The following is a 16,226-nucleotide window of genomic DNA, read 5'->3' as shown; positions in this document are numbered from 1 at the left end:
ATGTGCATCTTTCTGATCAGTCTGTAGAGTTCTCAGTAGGCTCCTGTTCCAAAACAGGGTGACCAAAGGAGTGTGCAGGGAGGTGTCAGGAGCAACCTGGCCAGACCCTGGTGCCTTTGGGAGGGAATTGGGTCTCAGGACCCCACTTTGGTCTGATTTAAATGCAAATTGCTCAAGAGAAGGGCAGGAAAACTCTCACCTGTCAGAGCATGGACTCTGACCTGCAGTGGGACAGTCACAAGGGAGAAGCCAAGAGCAGGAGCAGGCCAGCCCCTGCGGCCTCCAGCAGGTCCAGGTCTCCACAGGAGGAGCTGGTGTCACAGCTGGCAGCTTGGCTCGAGTTGCTGGGCATCTAGTACAGAAAATGACAGAATCGTGGGACCTGTTCCGGGGCGGGTGGGGGCGCCCCAGCAGGCGGCACTGCTCCTCTGCCAGGGTTCTGAGGCGTGCTGCTGCTCTTCTCCACAGTGTCGGGGAGAACCACGAGAACGAGATCCACTACCAGCCGTTTCGCATGACGCCCTACCTGGCCCAGGTGCAGGAGCGGCCAGGCACCGAGAGCCAGCTCTGCTGCCTGCTGCTGGCAGAGAGGGTGCACTCTGGCTATGAAGGTACAGCCACAGCGAGACGAGTGCGCGTCCAGTCGGTCAGGCCCACGGCGGTCACACACAGCGTCTGTGGAACTGACTGCCAGCTTGCCCATCTGCCTTGGCATCTCCCCACCCATCTTCCCCAGCCCACTATCAGCTGGCTCTCCCCACCCAGTCGAAGGCACCTGGACACTGACTTCTCTCCCCCATGTCCAGGCCGTGGCTGTGTCCCTCTCCCCTTTCACGGATGCTCTCTGTCTTTTGCCCACAATATGAGGTCACCCCTGACAGGTCTGAGGCGCTACAACCCTGCATCCTTCCCCCGACGCCCCAGCCTCATGGGTCCCTCTGAAAGGCAGTGATAGCACAGCCCACCTCAGGACCCCAGGCGTCCCTCCCTCCCACCTTGACCTGCATTTCCCCTCCTCCCCACCCCTCTGGCTTCCATAGACAGGCCAGCTTGCGTGATGAGCCTGGGACCCAGCAGGTCCTGACACCCAGGCCCCCTGCCTCCAGTGACGGTCCAGTCATCCCGCCGCCGTCTTACCAGTAAATGGCTCCCGAGGCGGAATCCCCATCCCTCCCTCAAAGCCCAGAGGACCCAGGGTGTCATTCCACCTTCTTGTGGTCCCTCTTCAGCAACTGATTTGTGACACTGTAGTCCTCATAGGTCCTCACTGTGGAGATTTCAGACCCCTGGGAGGCAGGTGCCCTCTGTAAGGAAGCCGAAGGGATCCAGTTCTGGCCCCATGACACGATCTTCTCTTGGTGTTTAATGATGACTTTTCCTTTTTTTTTTTTTTTTTTTTGGTTATCAGTGGTCACTCTACCACTGGGCCGCGTCCCCAGACATTTTTATTTTTATTTTGAGGGTCTTGCTAAGTTGTGAGGCTAGCCTCAGATTTTAACTCCTCCCTCCTCGGCCTCCCAGGTAGCTGGGATCACAGGTGGGGCCACCCAGCTGGCTAAGCATGACTTTTGTAAAACAGCTCGCAGGTGTGATAGAAGGTGTCCTAAGTGTGTGGCTTTCCGGGCGTGGCTGTAGCTCAGGGGCAGAGCGCTTGTCTAGCTTGTGAGGTTCTGGGTTCAAACCTCAGCCTAGCAAAAATAAAAATGAACAGTACGTGACTTTCTTCAGCAAGTCCCATGTATCCTTACAAGTACACAGTAAGGATTCGTGGCAGGCACGTGGGTCTCAACAAGTTATTCCCCAGACTATCAGTCTCCTTCAAGAACGAAAGATGTGGCAATTGAAGAAAATTTTGGCTCTATGACTTCCTTTATGCAAGTCACCCTGTAGACTGGGCCCCCATTAAACTGGGCCTTCTCCAGTACATAAGTACTTGCTGAGGATTTTGAATCCAAATGTGTAACTCATTTTTCTGAACTCACTTTGTTGAGATCACTGTAGTTCCATCTTAAAAGCCACGACGCAGCCTCAGTAACACTTTGCTGGAAGCCTCTGTGTGGGCCTCATGGCTCTGTCACTGGGGTGGCTTCCAGTTAGCAGACCATGGCTGGCCCCAGAGAAGTTGGGCGGCTACCTGTGGTCATCAGCCAGAGCCCTGCTCTGCTCTCTGTGTGGTGGGCACTGCTGTTCCACGTGCACGGTGCATTTTTCTTTAGCTGCTGATTGTTGTGAATCTATGTGGCGTTGTCTAGTACTTGTAATATAACTACGTTAAATATGTGATTCTTAGAATCAGAAATTTATGCAAACTTCTGTCCTTTCAGCTCCTAGGATTCCTCCTGAGAAGAGAATCTTCACCACGACGCACACTCCGAATTGCTTGTTCCAAGACGTGGATGAAAGGTGAGGGGCGCTGGGCGGTCTCCTCTGCCTGCACACCCCTGCTGTGGCTCTGTCGGGATCAGTAGCACATGCCTCTTACCATCAGGACTCCTCGAGAGACAGCCAGGGTCTCATCATCATGTTGGTGATCACTTAATAACAACAGCTGCATTAATGTCAACGAACGTTCATGTTCATAACATTAAAGCTATTTATCTGAATCCCAGGTGGCACGTTTGTTGTACTTATGTAATAATCAACAAAAAGCTTAACTGTATATAGCCATGTGCCACATAGTGATGTTTTGGTCAGTGACATACTATGGTGGGACAATAGGATTATAATGGGGCTGAAAAATTCCTATTGCCCAGTGATATCATAGCCTAATGTCACAGTGCAACCCTTGCCCACAGTTGAGGGGATGCTGGTGTAAGCAGACCTACTATGTGCTGCCTGTCCTACAAAAGTATAGCACAGCCCAGTGCAGAGGTGCACACCTGTAAACCCAGGGACAGGTGGCTGAGGCAGGAGGATCACAGGTTTGAGGCTACCCTCAGAAACTTAGTGAAGCCCTAAGAAACTTAGCTAGACCTTGTCTCAAAATAAATAGGGCCCCTTGGTTCCATCCCCTGTGCAAAAAAAAAAAAAAAAAAATGTCTAGCACACAGATGCCCCATGTGGTCCTTGGCCGTGGTGGACAGCCATTCCTAGTTCATGTTTCTTTAGTATTAGACTTTTTATTGTTGTTTAGAGCCTACTACTTTCCATCAACAAAGTTCAGTATGAATGAGACAAGCAGCCACGTCTGGGGACCCACCTCTACTCTCTAGGTTTGTGAAGTATACCTTGTGCCATGTGTACATGACAGAATTGCCTGATGACACATTTCTCAGACCAGGTCCCTGTTATTAAGTGACGCATGGCTACATAGGCAATGAAGTAGTTTTGAAATTATACCAAAAACTTTGTGAGGTGTGGGTGCCATGATGGGGCTTCCTGGAGAGCTGCTTGAGGTTCTGACTGAGCCTGTCTAGACTCGGGGTGAGTGAGTGGTGTACAGCAGGGACGGGGTGCCTGGGCCAGTGTTGGGTTGAAGCAGGAGGTGCCACTGGCAGGATCTAAACAGAGGCCTCTGTCCTGTCTGAGGCAGCCATGGGGGACATGGTCCCCTCCATCCTACTTGGGCCTGCCATACAGGTGCTGTAGCTGTGCCAAGGATCCTGGTTGCTCAGGTGTGTCCTGAAGGCCACCTGTGACAGCATCACCCAGGGAGGCCTCACCCTGCAGCTTCCTGGTCTGGGTTGTGACTTGATGGTAGAGCACTCGTGAGGCCCTGAGTTCAATCCCCACCATCACGAATAAAGAAAAAGAAAGAAAGATAGAAAAAACTATGTGGATTCCTGGGCACCAGTCTGCCCTGCCAAACCAGGATCTCAGAGGGTGAGGCCTGGACCAGCACGTGTGAAGCAGCCCCAGCAGGTCTATTCCTCCAAAGGCATAAGAACTGTCCCACCCCTGAGCAGGCAGATGTGCTTGGCATTTGGGGCAGGCTCTGCAGAGTTCCTGGTCAGGTCAGAGGGCCAGTGTCCTTCCTGCTGCCCCACCTCTCCCCCTCCTCTTCCTGTCTCTGCTCCTCTGGCCAGGTCTTGACCTGGGAGGGCGCCAGGAGCATTCCGAACGTTCTGCCCAGAAAAACGCTAGGCCTGGGGACTGTGTCTAGATGAGGAGGAGAGTCGCAGGGTGACGCCAGGCCACAGGAGCCCAGCATGAGGCTTTGCTCTCGAGAGCCAAAGGCAGGCTGCCCTTCCCCGTGGGCAAGGAGAGCTGCTGGGAGGCGGGAGGGGGGCGTGGCAGCCCAGATTTCAGGCAGCTGCTGCAAACAGAAGCACAGGTGCAGCAGTTCTGCCCCCCCACCCAGGGACGGGACCCACTCAAACGAACATGCACCCAGAGAGCAGAGCGGCAGGTCCAGAAGGAGCACAGGCCCCAGCCAGTCCTTGCGGCTGCCAGGGGAGCCACAGTCAGTGACTAGACCCAGCAGCTGGAGAAGCCAGGGGGGAGCCCTGGGCTGGGAAGGGTGGCTCGGGAAGGGGTTCCTGGGCGAGCTTGTTAGCAGACATCCACGCAGGACACCTCTGTCCAAACTAATGAATCACATAACAAAAGAAAAGATCTTAGGAAAATAAAAACAAAAGGGCATAATTTTTTTTTTTCAGGAGACAGAACACAAACCTGAGGCACTGGAATCCTCTCTGGCTACTGAATGGAAAGACTAGCTGGTGCCGTTGGCTCAGCTCCCAGATTTCAGTCTTTGGAGAGTTCAGTCTGCCTGCTTCCCCATGCGGGGAACAGCTGCTGAGGTGGCCAGCCACTGCACGTGGTAGCACTCCAAGACAGCCCCACTGACCGCCGTGTCTGTTTGCCTTGCAGGGCGGTCCCCCTCCTGGGCTACCTACCTCAGGACCTGATGGAGACACCGGTGCTCCTGCAGCTCCACCCCAGCGACAGGCCCCTGATGCTTGCCATCCACAAGAAGAGTAGGTCCTGTCGTACTGTATGTCATCGGGCTGTGGCAAACGCTATGGCAAAAGCTGGTGCACGTTGGGCCTTGGCCCCGAGACCAGAGCAGCTCGGACAGGTCAGAGCTGATGAGGCCGAGCTGGTGGCAGATGCGCTGCCTTCCTGCCCAGGCCTGGCATCCGCCTGGGCAGAATCAGAGCAGGTTTCCTCTGGGGTCAGCCGTCCCTTGCCTGTGGCCTGAGTCTCTGATGTCTCATTTTTACTGTTGGCTTCAATATCTGAGGGGAGTTGGGGGAGACCAGTTCAGGGGAGGGTCCCCACCACCCCCAGCCCTCACAGACCAGTGACACTCTTAGCAGAGATGAAGCAACTCTGCAGGACGTGACTCTGGCTGTAATTCAGAGCAACTGCAGTGGCTTGAGATGTCTGCCACCTGCCAGTGTGCCTGGAGCCCAGGCCAGCACACCTGCGGGCGGGCGGCTGGTCTTTGCGGTGCTCACCACTGCTCCTCCCTGCCGTAGTCCTGCAGTCCAGTGGGCAGCCTTTCGACTATTCTCCCATGCGCTTCCGCGCCCGGAACGGGGAGTACGTCACACTGGACACGAGCTGGTCAAGCTTCATCAACCCCTGGAGCAGGAAGATCTCCTTCATCATTGGGAGGCACAGAGTCAGGGTGTGAGTGCTCCCGGGGCTTCACACTGGGTCTGGGCACTTCCCACCTCAGATGGTTTAGGCAGGACCAAACCACCTCTTGCCACTAACCCAGGCCAGGGAAGGGGAGACTTGGCCCAGGTGGGAGGGACCTCATTCAGGTAGAGCGGGGAGCAGCCGGGGGGAGCCTGGGGGTCTAGGGGAGGAGGCTGAGCGTGGACCTTGTGTACTCACGATCTGGAAGGCCTTTGAGTGGGCCCATCTGAGAGATGTGAACCCACACAGGGGCCCTCTGAATGAGGACGTGTTTGCTGCGCCCCCGTGTGCCGAGGAGAAGGCCCTGCCGCCCAGCCTTCAGGAGCTCGCGGAGCAGATCCACCGGCTGCTGCTGCAGGTGGGTGCAGCCCTCTCCACTCAGGTCTGAGAGGCGCCCTGCCCTGGAGTCCACCCCTCCAGCATGCACCCATGCTGCCCTGCCCTGGTCCCAGCACTTCTGCTCAAGTGGCTCTATCTGTCACCTTCTGAATGTCCCCCAAGGAGCCAGTTTGGACATTGTCTTTGTTCCCCCAAATCCATGGCTTTTCCTGGCCTTGCACTTGGTACCGTATGCAAGCCAGGAGCCTGAGTGAGCCACTGAGAGACACCGTGTGCAGACTCCTCAGTCATCCCAGGGCCACATAGTCCACACATGACCTCCCACAGTGTGGGCTTGTTTCAACCCAGAGTGCTGGACAGTAGCACTGAAGGACTTGGGGACATCACCCTCCAGAAAAATCAGTGAAACTACAGTCCACCCAATCACTGAGTACGTTTCTGTTCCTCAGTTACAGGTCACAGAGCCGAACTATAATTTCATTAATTTTTACTTCTGAAACCTCGTGATAGGCTGGGCTTGGTGGCCCATGCCGTAGTCCCAGCTTCTGGGCGGGGCTGAGGCTGCAAAATCCTAAGTTTAAGGCCAGCCTGGTCAACTTAGCAAATTAGCAAGACTCTGTCTCAAAATAAAAAATCAAAGGAGCTGGGGATGTGGCTCAGTCTGGGTTCGATCCCCCTACTAGTGGTTGGGAGAACCTTTGGTAGGACTGTCGGGGCCACAGCTGACTGTCAGGGAACAGTTTGAACACATCCCTCTCAGTGGTGTCTCCTTGGTGACAGAACATCTGGTGATGGATGCTGCAGGTGGAGGCTAGGGGACCTCTGAAGCCTGACCTCAGGGTCAGGCCGTAGCACTTCCTTCTCCTCCCCGGGGGCCTTGGTCAGGTGCCCTCTCTGTGAAACAGGGTGTGGGGGGACCAGTGCACACTGCATGAGTTCACCCACCCCAGCTTGGCTGCACCCCTCCACTGTGTCCTGACTGTTATTTGCTGTCCCCCCAGCCGGTCCCCCACAGCGGCTCCAGTGGCTACGGGAGCCTGGGCAGCAACGGGTCCCACGAACATCTCATGAGCCAGACCTCCTCCAGCGACAGCAACGGCCACGAGGAATCTCGCCAGAGGAGAGCCGTACGTCCCTCTCTGTCCTTCTCCCTGAGCAGATACACCCGCGGACACATGTAGGAGGTCGGCGCATGGGAGACGGCCCTGGTGGCCAGTGGGGCCTTCGTGGCCCCCGCCGCTCCTCCCCAGCTCTGTCTGCCCTGGGGGTCAGCTGACAGTCTCCTTGGAGTAGAAGCAGCCAGGGCACATGGACAGGTCTTCCCAGCGCACTTCATTAGGGCGGCAGGATAGCGGTGAAGGCCTCCCTGGAGGCTGGGAGGACCTCACGGGCAGGGCACTGTCTCCCCCTCCTCAAGGGCTGACACATACGCCCCCTCAGGCTCTGCCTCCCAGACCCCTCCTTCAGAACTTACCCAGTCCACCCTGGGCCGTGGGACTGTTAGAGCTGCTCTCTGGCCCCGCTGTGGGGACAGACTGCAGGAGGTCTCCTAGAATGAGTAACATGTCTGTTTTGTTTCTCTCAAGGAAATTTGTAAAAATGGTAACAACAAGACCAAAACCAAAACTCATTTTTCTCATGAATCTGGAGAACAAAAGAAAAAATCTGTTACAGGTAAAAGCAAAGAGATAACTCTCTCTTTCCTTAGTAGCACTGAGCTATGGCAGAGCCAAGGGCTCTTGCTGCATCTTGGTGTATGCTGTACCCCCTGCAGTGAGAGCAAGGCCCCTGGAGCCACCTCCATCCCCCAGAACAGACACTGGTGTCCCAGCAGTACTGGTGGCCTGCAGGCCTGTCGGGTGGGACGCGGGGCGTGTTTCTGCTGCCCAGGCCCTGCTGGGGGCTGTGCCTGTCCATGGTGGCATGGTTTGCCTCCCTCCCTGCAGCGTGGTCCTGCAGCCACATGCTCACACTCAGCCCTCACACCACACACCACTGCCCTGGAGAATCTGCCCAGCTGCCACGATTTTCAAAACCAGACTTGTCCGCAGAGGAACCCATGCTAGGATGTTGGCACGAGGCTCCAAGGGAGCAGACGTCATGTCCGTGCGAGAACCAAACAGAACCGCAGTATGAGAGGCAAGAGGCCATTATGGTCACTCGAAAACACTGTCCTGCTCAGGAGAAGCTAAAGGCACCTGGGGTCTCACTGGTCCCCAAAGTCAGGAGTCCAAGTAAGAACTGCCTGTCCTGCTGCTGGGCCGCAGGGACAGCCAGGGCCCAGTGCCTGAATCCTGCTCAAGGCTGGCCCTCATGCAGGCGGTGGTGCCTCTGAGCCCCTCTGCAGCGCTCTGGGATGTGCACCTACTGGCTGCTGGACGTCAAGCCATCACGGGGTTTCCACATCTGTGAGACATGTGGAGTCGTTGGCCTATCTTTGGGTAGAATTAAAATGCTTTATAAGCATAAAGTATCTTTCGGGGGAAAGTATCAGACGAAAGAACAATTTTGTCAATGTTTCAGAAATGCAGAGTGGTCCTCCAGCTCAGGTGAAAGCTGTTCCTGCCACAGAAGAGGACAGCCTGGGAGCCAGCATGCCCAGGGCTAGTGTCCCCGAGGAGCTGGCTTGCAAGGACCAGCCCACCTGCTCCTACCAGCAGATCAGCTGCCTGGACAGCGTCATCAGGTACACAGGCCCTCCTGACGTCCGCCCTGGCCTCCTGGTGGCCGTGCTGCCTGCCCACATGGACCCTCTGGCCATCCACCCAGGTACCTAGAGAGCTGCAGCGAGGCTGCCACCCTGAAGAGGAAGTGTGCATCCCCAGCCAACATCCCGTCACCAAAGGCCACAGCCAGCCCTGGGCTGCACGCAGGAGGTACCCCGTCTGTTCCGAGCTGTGTGTTGTGTGAGCACCTGAGCCCTCCGTGCTGAACCCCATGCACCTGAAGCCCTGCAACGCCCGTCTTTCCTCCTCACTTATTGGGAGTGATTTCATGGATATGGTGTGAAGCCAGGGGCTATCTTCAAAATTATCAAAGTGGCTAGAAAGTCAGCAACCATTGTGCAAAAGCTAAAGTTCAAGGTGACCCAAGTCTTGGGATGCTGGGCTTTGAAAACAGGACCCATCAGTGCTGTCAGAGGCCCGGAGACAGCCCAGGAGCCCCGTGCAGAGGGCTGTGTCGCTCCTGGTTTGTCACCCTGAAGTGGACTCCTTTCCGGAGGGTGTCGGTGTTGCCCTTGCCCGAGAGTGTTAGAGCACCCCATGAGTCAGATAAAAGCCCAGGCTGCTGGGTGCCATGGTGCTGTGATGATCACCAGCAGGGTCCCACGGGGTGTCCCATTTTTCACGACACACAGGGTGGGGACTGCTTGCCATTGCTGCTCAGATTCAGGAGCCCCTCCCCACAGACCCCCAGAGGGCCACGGGCTGCAGCCTGCGCCTCTGACCCAGGCCCCACAGCCACCTAGCAGCAGTACACCTGCAGAGGACTGGGATTAGCGCATGAAGCCGTCCTGCTGTGGAACTCCCTCTTCCCACCTTTCTCCTGTGAAGGGCACTGGGCACAGGCACCAGGGCCAGCCGTCTGTGGCACACATGTGTGTGGCTGACACGCAGTCCACAGAGTCCCGCGTAGCCTGAGCCTGTTCCTTCCATTGTCTCTGCAGGGGCAGCGTCACCCGCCAAGGTGAGCAGCCGCAGGGAAGTCAGTGCCCGCCTGAGCTCGCTGGCGCTGCCCGGCAAGGCTGAGAGCGTGGTGTCCCTCACCAGTCAGTGCAGCTACAGCAGCACCATCGTCCACGTTGGGGACAAAAAGCCGCAGCCTGAGTCAGGTGCGTCTGTGGGGTCTTTGAGGACATGCCAAGCAGTCTGATCTTAAAATTAGGGAGGCACTTGATGTCCACCTCCAGTCTAGCTCAGCTTATCAGAAGACCCTGACTCAGCCCAGTGAGGGTTCCAGGAAATCCTGTGGTGCATGGTGCACAGTGCACAGTGGGGTGTGGCCCCCAGGTCTGCCCACAGCCACTCCGACCCTGCCGCGGTGGCCCGTGGAGGCAGCCATCTGCTCTGGTTGGCTGTGGACAGGGAGAGGAGTACCCCTCTGGGTGCCGAGCCCGCCTTCTCAACCCCTGGACGCCCACCTCTGCCGTGCCCTCCTCGCCCTTTCCACTTCAGGGCTGGACTGTGATGTAGCAAAAGTGAGAGGGACGATGAGGATCTGTCCCTTTCAGGGCAGTCGGTGCCTCCTGCCCGTCCTCCCTGCCCCTGCGTGGAAGGCGCAGCACCTCGGCCGCCTCCTGTGTCTAAAGGCTGAGGACCAGGGCTGGGCTGGGGCCGGGCTCAGAGGCAGGGCGCCCGCCTGGCCCATGTGAGTCTCTGGGTTTGACCTCAGCCCCACGTTTGATCATGAATGAATAAAGGTACATCCACAACTACAAAAATATATATTTTAAAAACAATAAAAATAAGTAATAAAGGCTAGGGACAGCTGTAGAGCGTCCTCAACACAAGGCGAGGCCTGAGGTTCCCCAGGGTCCATGGGAAGAGGCTCTGTTTCCTGAGCCACCTGGCGCAGGCGCCCCTGGCGCTGCTCTGTGCCCTTCATGGTGACCTTCCCAGCGGGCTAAAGGAAGACACTGGGAACTCCATCTCGTGCCATGGGCATCGGGAAGTAGCCACTCGCCAATGACCTGTGCATCGCTGGGGTGATGTGGGACAGAGTGGTGGGGCTCGTGCAGACCAGAGGCCTGTCCCATTTCAGAGATGGTGGAGGACGCAGCAAGTGGACCTGAGTCCCTGGACTGCCTGCCCCACAGCCTCAGCCAGGAGAAGGGGCCCCTGCAAAACCTGGGCCTCACCAAGGAAGTGCTGGCCGCGCACACGCAGAGAGAGGAGCAGAGCTTCCTGCAGAAGTTCCGCGGAGCCAGGAGACTCGGGGTGCTCCCGGCTCACTGCCATTACTACTCACGAGAAAGATCTGGGGGGCCCTTGAGTGAGAGCAGTAAGTGCGGGCGCCCCACAAGACGTGGACTTGTGGCCTTGGCCTAGGTGGTGGAGCTCAGTGCTGGCTTCAGGACGCAGTGTGTCCCAGGAGGGTCGGGGGAGAGCAGCTGCGGGGGCCTCACAGCCTGCAGGTCAAATCCCAAGGACTGGCCGTGTTCCCAAGGAAATAGCGCTGTGAGCAGCAGTGCAGCGCGGGCCAGCCCCTGTGGAACGGAGCCGGCTGCTGCTGCTGCTGCGGCGCCATGCCCAGGCCTTCCTTGCCCGGGTAACTGAGCTCGGGTAACGTGCTCCACCATGAGCCACTCCTCAGCCAGGGATGGCTTTTTCACTCTTCCTTCTCACCCTCATCGCCACACTCAGGATGACGGCCAGCCCATGCGGATTGCCCTCCTGATCCTGAACAGATCTACCCTATGAGCCCAGCTTATCCAGAATTCCACCTTCCACTTGTCCCCTTTCCCTAGCAGTTTGTGCAGTGCACAACTTACACAGCTGCCCGGAGCGTTTTGCACAGGCCTGCACGTGCTATCCGAGGAGCCCAGTGCTTTAGCCACTCTTCCCCCCAGGGGAACAGACCTCCAGTAGACCACATGGAGGCTGAATCGCAAAAGCAATTTGCTTGGGCTGTCTTGAAACAAAGGTGTGGAACCCCTGGGCCCAGCTGAGAGCCATGCGAGAGCCGCACGTGGCTCGCATGAAGTGGGAGGGAAACAGGTTCCTGGGACAACCTCCCCCACGGCCAGGAGGGCACTGGAGCCCACTGAGCCCTTGTCCTCTTGAAGAGGGCCTGTGCCGGCAGCCCTGCCATGGCAGAGGAGGGGCGTGGTTCCCAGGGCACGTGGGACAGTCACCCAGCTTTCTGTCACTGTGACAGCTACCTGAGGGTTCAGAGGGTTCCGTCCACCATCGCTTGTCCCTGTGCTGTGGGCCTGCAGTGGCCCAGCATATCATGGCCAGGGGGCTTAGGGGAAGCGGGAGGAAGAGGAGTGGCTGAGGTCCCAGGTCAAGGGCTGGGACCTCAGGCACAGGGCACAGGCCAGTGGCCTCACGTCCTCCTCATTCCTACAAGTTCTCCCACCTTCCAGTTGTTGGCCTTTGGGGACTCCCAGGAGCCAAACCATAGCCCCCTCCCTCTGATCTTCTGGCTTTGGCGCAGGTGTTGACAGGTGAAGCAGGAGACCGCTCCTTTTTAGGAACAACAGGGAAAAGCTCATGAAGTTAGAGATACGGGAGATGAGGTCAGCGGGTCGGCCTTCCACTTTCACAAACCACTGTATTTTTTTTCCCCAAAATACTGGGAACAGCAGAGGCTGGCCAACTTTTTATTTATGTATTTTGAGAAATAGAAGTTTTTCATACCACTTTTCATAGAAAGGGCCTGGTAATATCAGAAGAAGAGAAGGAGGGTGGTCGTGCAACTCAGGGTGGTCCTTCAAATGACTTTAGTCGTATGAAAAATCTCACATTTTGCCTGGGTTTTCTCTTTCCCAAGGGCCAGGGACACCCTATGGTGGACCCGGGGCTGGCATTCGGGAGCACAGGGCTGGGACGCAGATGTCTGAACCCTCAGGTGTCGGGGTTGAACCACGGGAGCCACCCACTTCTAATACTTAACTCTGGTTGCTTTTGTTATCTTAGCTGCTCCTGGACTAAGAAGTACTTCTGGGATAGACTCATCTTGGAAAAAAACAGGAAAGAACAGAAAACTCAAGTCCAGAAGGGCCAGGCCTCGGGGACCCTCCCAGAGCACAGGGCCTGGAGGGCTGGAGCCCCACCGCCGCCCACTGGCCAGCCTGAGCGCCATGGCCTGGTCACCCTCAGACACGTCCCAGTCCAGCTGCCCTGCTCTGGCCTTCCCCGCTGCAGTGCCCACGTATCCCCTGCCCATGTTCCCAGCGCCGGGCACCGTGGTGTCGCCGCCTGCAGCTCCCCACACCAGCTTTGCGGTGCCCGCCCTGCCTGTGGGTCCCCAGCACGAGTTGGCAGTCCAGCCCCTGCCCTTCAGCGCCCCTGCGGCCCCGGTCGTGGCCCTCATGCTCCCCACCTACCCCTTCCCACCAGTGGCCCCAAACCTGCCCCAGGCCTTCTTCCCCGGCCACCCCAGGCTGCCCTCTGGAGTGACTCCTGGCTCCCAGCCCGAGGTCCCCCAGCAGACCCCACTCCCCAGGCGGCCCTGCCCTCGCCCAGCCACCCCGCCGTCAGCCACAGTGGCCGCAGGCACGGCCTCCCCGCCGCTCTTCCAGTCCCGAGGCAGCTCGCCCCTGCAGCTCAACCTGCTGCAGATGGAGGAGCCGCCCGAGGGCAGCGCTGGGGCCACAGCGACCTGGGGCCACCCTGGAACAGCAGCTGCCAGGCCCCAGCCCGACTGCACGCCTGGCGCTCCTCGGGACCAGCAGGCAAAGGCGCCCCCCACAGTAAGGCCTCCCCGATGCCCTTCTCCCAGCAGGCTGCAGACAGCACTGCAAGGCAGGCCAGTGCCCCCCCGGGTCTCAGCTTTGGGGGCTGTGAGCGCGGGAGGGTCCCACCAAGCTGGAGTCAGCACTTCCCAGAGGCTCCGTCCTGTCGAGCAGTCGACTCGGAGCTTTGCAGTGTCTGGGGATCTGAGGGAAGGGCGACAGAGTGTCTGTGGGGAATACAGAGCCCAAATAGCCGCGTGTGACTCGTGGAGAGTGTCTGTGAGTTTCCTGAGATGACGCGCAATCAGTTTACCAGGACACCTCTGCCACCCCCTGAGGGACAGTGGAGGAGGAGGAGGAAGGGGACTCATGCCTTCCCACCCTGAAGCCAGTGCCACCGGTTTCCACCTGCAGGTTGCAGAAATGGCAGCCTCAGTTCAGTTTGCTGTGCTCAGAGGAGGGAGCTCTCTTGGGATCCCCTCTTTTGCAGGGGCACAGGGCTCCTCTACAGAGCAGTGGGTCCTTCCGGGTGTCTCCTGCCTCCTGACTGTGCTGCTGGGTGCTGCCTGCCTTCTGGGTTTCAAGGCCCCGGGGCCGGGTGCTCCCCGGACAGTGCTGTCAAGTGTAGAGCCTCACCACGCGGGTGGTGGGCCTGGGGTGCCCTCACTCCACGTCTGCCGCCTGTGGTCTTGTGTGACTCCTGAAGTCACGTCGATTCAGGGGCTGTCATGGAGCACAGCCCAGTTCTCCTGTAGCCCCAGTAGAAGGACCGTCTGCCCATGTGGCCGGTGGAGGCTGGCTCGTGTCCGAGCCCCCACAGTGCCCCTCCAGCCCAGCCCACTCCCCCCAGCCTCACTGTGCTCTGTGTGTGGCCGAGCCCCATGAACAATGCTGTCTTCTCCTTGTCCCTAAAGCGAGAAGAGCCCTCAGATGCACAGGAGAGTGACGCCCTGTCTGTGTCCAGCGACCTGCTCAACCTGCTGCTGAATGAGGACCTCTGCTCGGCTGCGGGGTCAGCCCTGTCTGGGAGTGGGGCCTCTGCCACCTCGGGTTCTCTGGGCTCCAGCTCGCCAGGCTGCAGCGCGTCCCCAAGTGGGGCTGGTACGCTTCCCCTGGGGGCGTGGGCGCGTGTGGACACGTGGGTGCGTGTGGACAGGTGGGTGCGTGTGGACAGGTGGGCGCGTGTGTACGCGTGGGCGCGTGTGGACAGGTGGGTGCGTGTGGACAGGTGTGTGTGTGGACGCGTGGGTATGTGTGGACACGTGGGTATGTGTGGACAGGTGGGCGCGTGTGGACAGGTGGGCGTGTGTGGACAGGTGGGCGTGTGTGGACGCATTGGTGTGTGTGGACAAGGTGTGTGTGGACAGGTGGGTGTGTGTGGATGCATGGGTGTGTGTGGATGCGTGTGGACAGGTGGGTGTGTGTGGACGTTTGGGGGTGTGTGGACACATAGGTGTGTGTGGACACATTGGTATGTGTGGACATGGTGTGTGTGGACAGGTGGGTGTATGTGGACAGGTGGGTGTGTGTGGATGCGTGTGGACAGGTGGGTGTGTGTAGACATGTGGGTGTGTGTGGACGCATTGGTGTGTGTGGATGCGTGGGTGTGTGTGGACGCGTGGGTGTGTGTGGACGCGTGGGTGTGTGTGGACAGGCGAGTGTGTGTGGACAGGCAGGTGTGTGTGGACACGTGGGTGTGTGTGGACGTGTTGGTGTGTGTAGATGCGTGGGTGTGTGTGGACATGTAGGTGTGTGTGGACGTGTTGGTGTGTGTGGACACAGTGTGTGTGGACACGTGGGTGTGTGTGGACATGTTGGTGTATGGCACACCTGGAGGACTCACACAGGAGGGCCTCTACCAGAATCATAGGCTCAGGGCCAGAATCACCCTGCCCACAGACCCCCAGGGGTCCACTAGTGCAGACGTGTGCACGGCCTGCCCACCACCCTCTCCCAGCCTGGTGACGTGGCAGGCGCGGGCCAGTCAGAATGCCATACCTTGCCTGCTTGCTTCTGTTTCCTCTGTAGGCCTCACCCCCCCAGGTCACTGCTGGGCCACCTCTGTCTCCCTTGATAGCAGTTTATTCTTCTCAGCTATAAACCTGTACAGAGCAGGATCATTCAAATGACTGGAACCATGATGACTTGGTGGCCCACACTGTCCCCAGGACCGGAGCCCCCTTCTCCCCTGAGTGAGCGTTCCTTGGCCCTTGGCTTGTAGAGAGGTGCACTGTCACCTCTGCCCACGTGCGCTGGCTGAGGGCACTGTGGGCCAGCTCCTCCCCCCAGGACACTGCCTGTCTCTGGATGTCCATGGTTAACAGAGCCTCCCCAGGCAAGCGACCCTCCACGGGGCTAGTCGGGCCCTCATTCCATCGTCCAGGTCAGTCAAGACCTGGACAGCCACGTGCCCCACCAGCACAGTCCCCGCCTCGGCCAGCCTGGCTCTCCAGCACTGACATGGCCCATGCTTCAAGGTTTCGACTCCCCATGTCATGTTTTTTTAAAGGCAGTAGTGACACCATTCGTACCAGCAAATATTTTGGAAGCATTGACTCTTCAGAGAATCATCACAAAGCAGAAATGGACAGGAGCAAGGGGCAGAGTGAGCACTTCATCAAGTACGTCCTGCAGGACCCCATCTGGCTGTTGATGGCGGACGCAGACGACAGCATCATGATGACCTACCAGCTGCCTTCCCGGTAAACACTCAGAGCCTCCTGTGCTTGGAGGCTGGCCCGCTACTCACAGAAACAGCAGGCCATGCCTACAGGTGACCAGCTGACACCCGTCAGCAGGCCCTGTCCTGGACGCAGTGAGGGTAGAAGAGAGAAGCAGGGCTCCCCTCCAGGGACCCGCTGGGGAAGGGTAGCCTCCCCTGGTGCCATGCTCAACTTTT

The 16,226-nt window shown here is 58.2% G+C and overlaps 1 protein-coding gene across 7 annotated transcripts in view; it reads left to right on the top strand.

The window, feature by feature from the left end:
• The window catches only part of PER2 (period circadian regulator 2), a 40,717-nt gene that overhangs the window by 19,870 nt on the left and 4,621 nt on the right, over positions 1-16,226 (top strand). For 6 of the 7 annotated variants that reach the window (XM_081261354.1, XM_081261353.1, XM_081261349.1 and 3 more), the window contains 14 exons: positions 469-611; positions 2,325-2,403; positions 4,813-4,919; positions 5,424-5,577; positions 5,839-5,947; positions 6,930-7,055; positions 7,515-7,602; positions 8,452-8,614; positions 8,698-8,804; positions 9,596-9,760; positions 10,690-10,929; positions 12,570-13,345; positions 14,242-14,428; positions 15,837-16,029. In XM_081261354.1, the coding sequence (XP_081117480.1) occupies positions 469-611; positions 2,325-2,403; positions 4,813-4,919; positions 5,424-5,577; positions 5,839-5,947; positions 6,930-7,055; positions 7,515-7,602; positions 8,452-8,614; positions 8,698-8,804; positions 9,596-9,760; positions 10,690-10,929; positions 12,570-13,345; positions 14,242-14,428; positions 15,837-16,029 (2,637 nt within the window). Of the gene's footprint in view, positions 1-468; positions 612-2,324; positions 2,404-4,812; positions 4,920-5,423; positions 5,578-5,838; positions 5,948-6,929; positions 7,056-7,514; positions 7,603-8,451; positions 8,615-8,697; positions 8,805-9,595; positions 9,761-10,689; positions 10,930-12,569; positions 13,346-14,241; positions 14,466-14,643; positions 14,695-14,845; positions 15,797-15,836; positions 16,030-16,226 lie in introns of those variants that run through there. The other variant, XM_081261352.1, reaches the window with a different exon arrangement.

The sequence above is a fragment of the Spermophilus citellus genome (assembly GCF_964194105.1).
Source record: "Spermophilus citellus genome assembly, chromosome: 11".
Taxonomy (NCBI): domain Eukaryota; kingdom Metazoa; phylum Chordata; class Mammalia; order Rodentia; family Sciuridae; genus Spermophilus; species Spermophilus citellus.
Note: the sequence above shows the minus strand (reverse complement) of the source record. Positions and strands in the feature narration are given on the sequence as shown.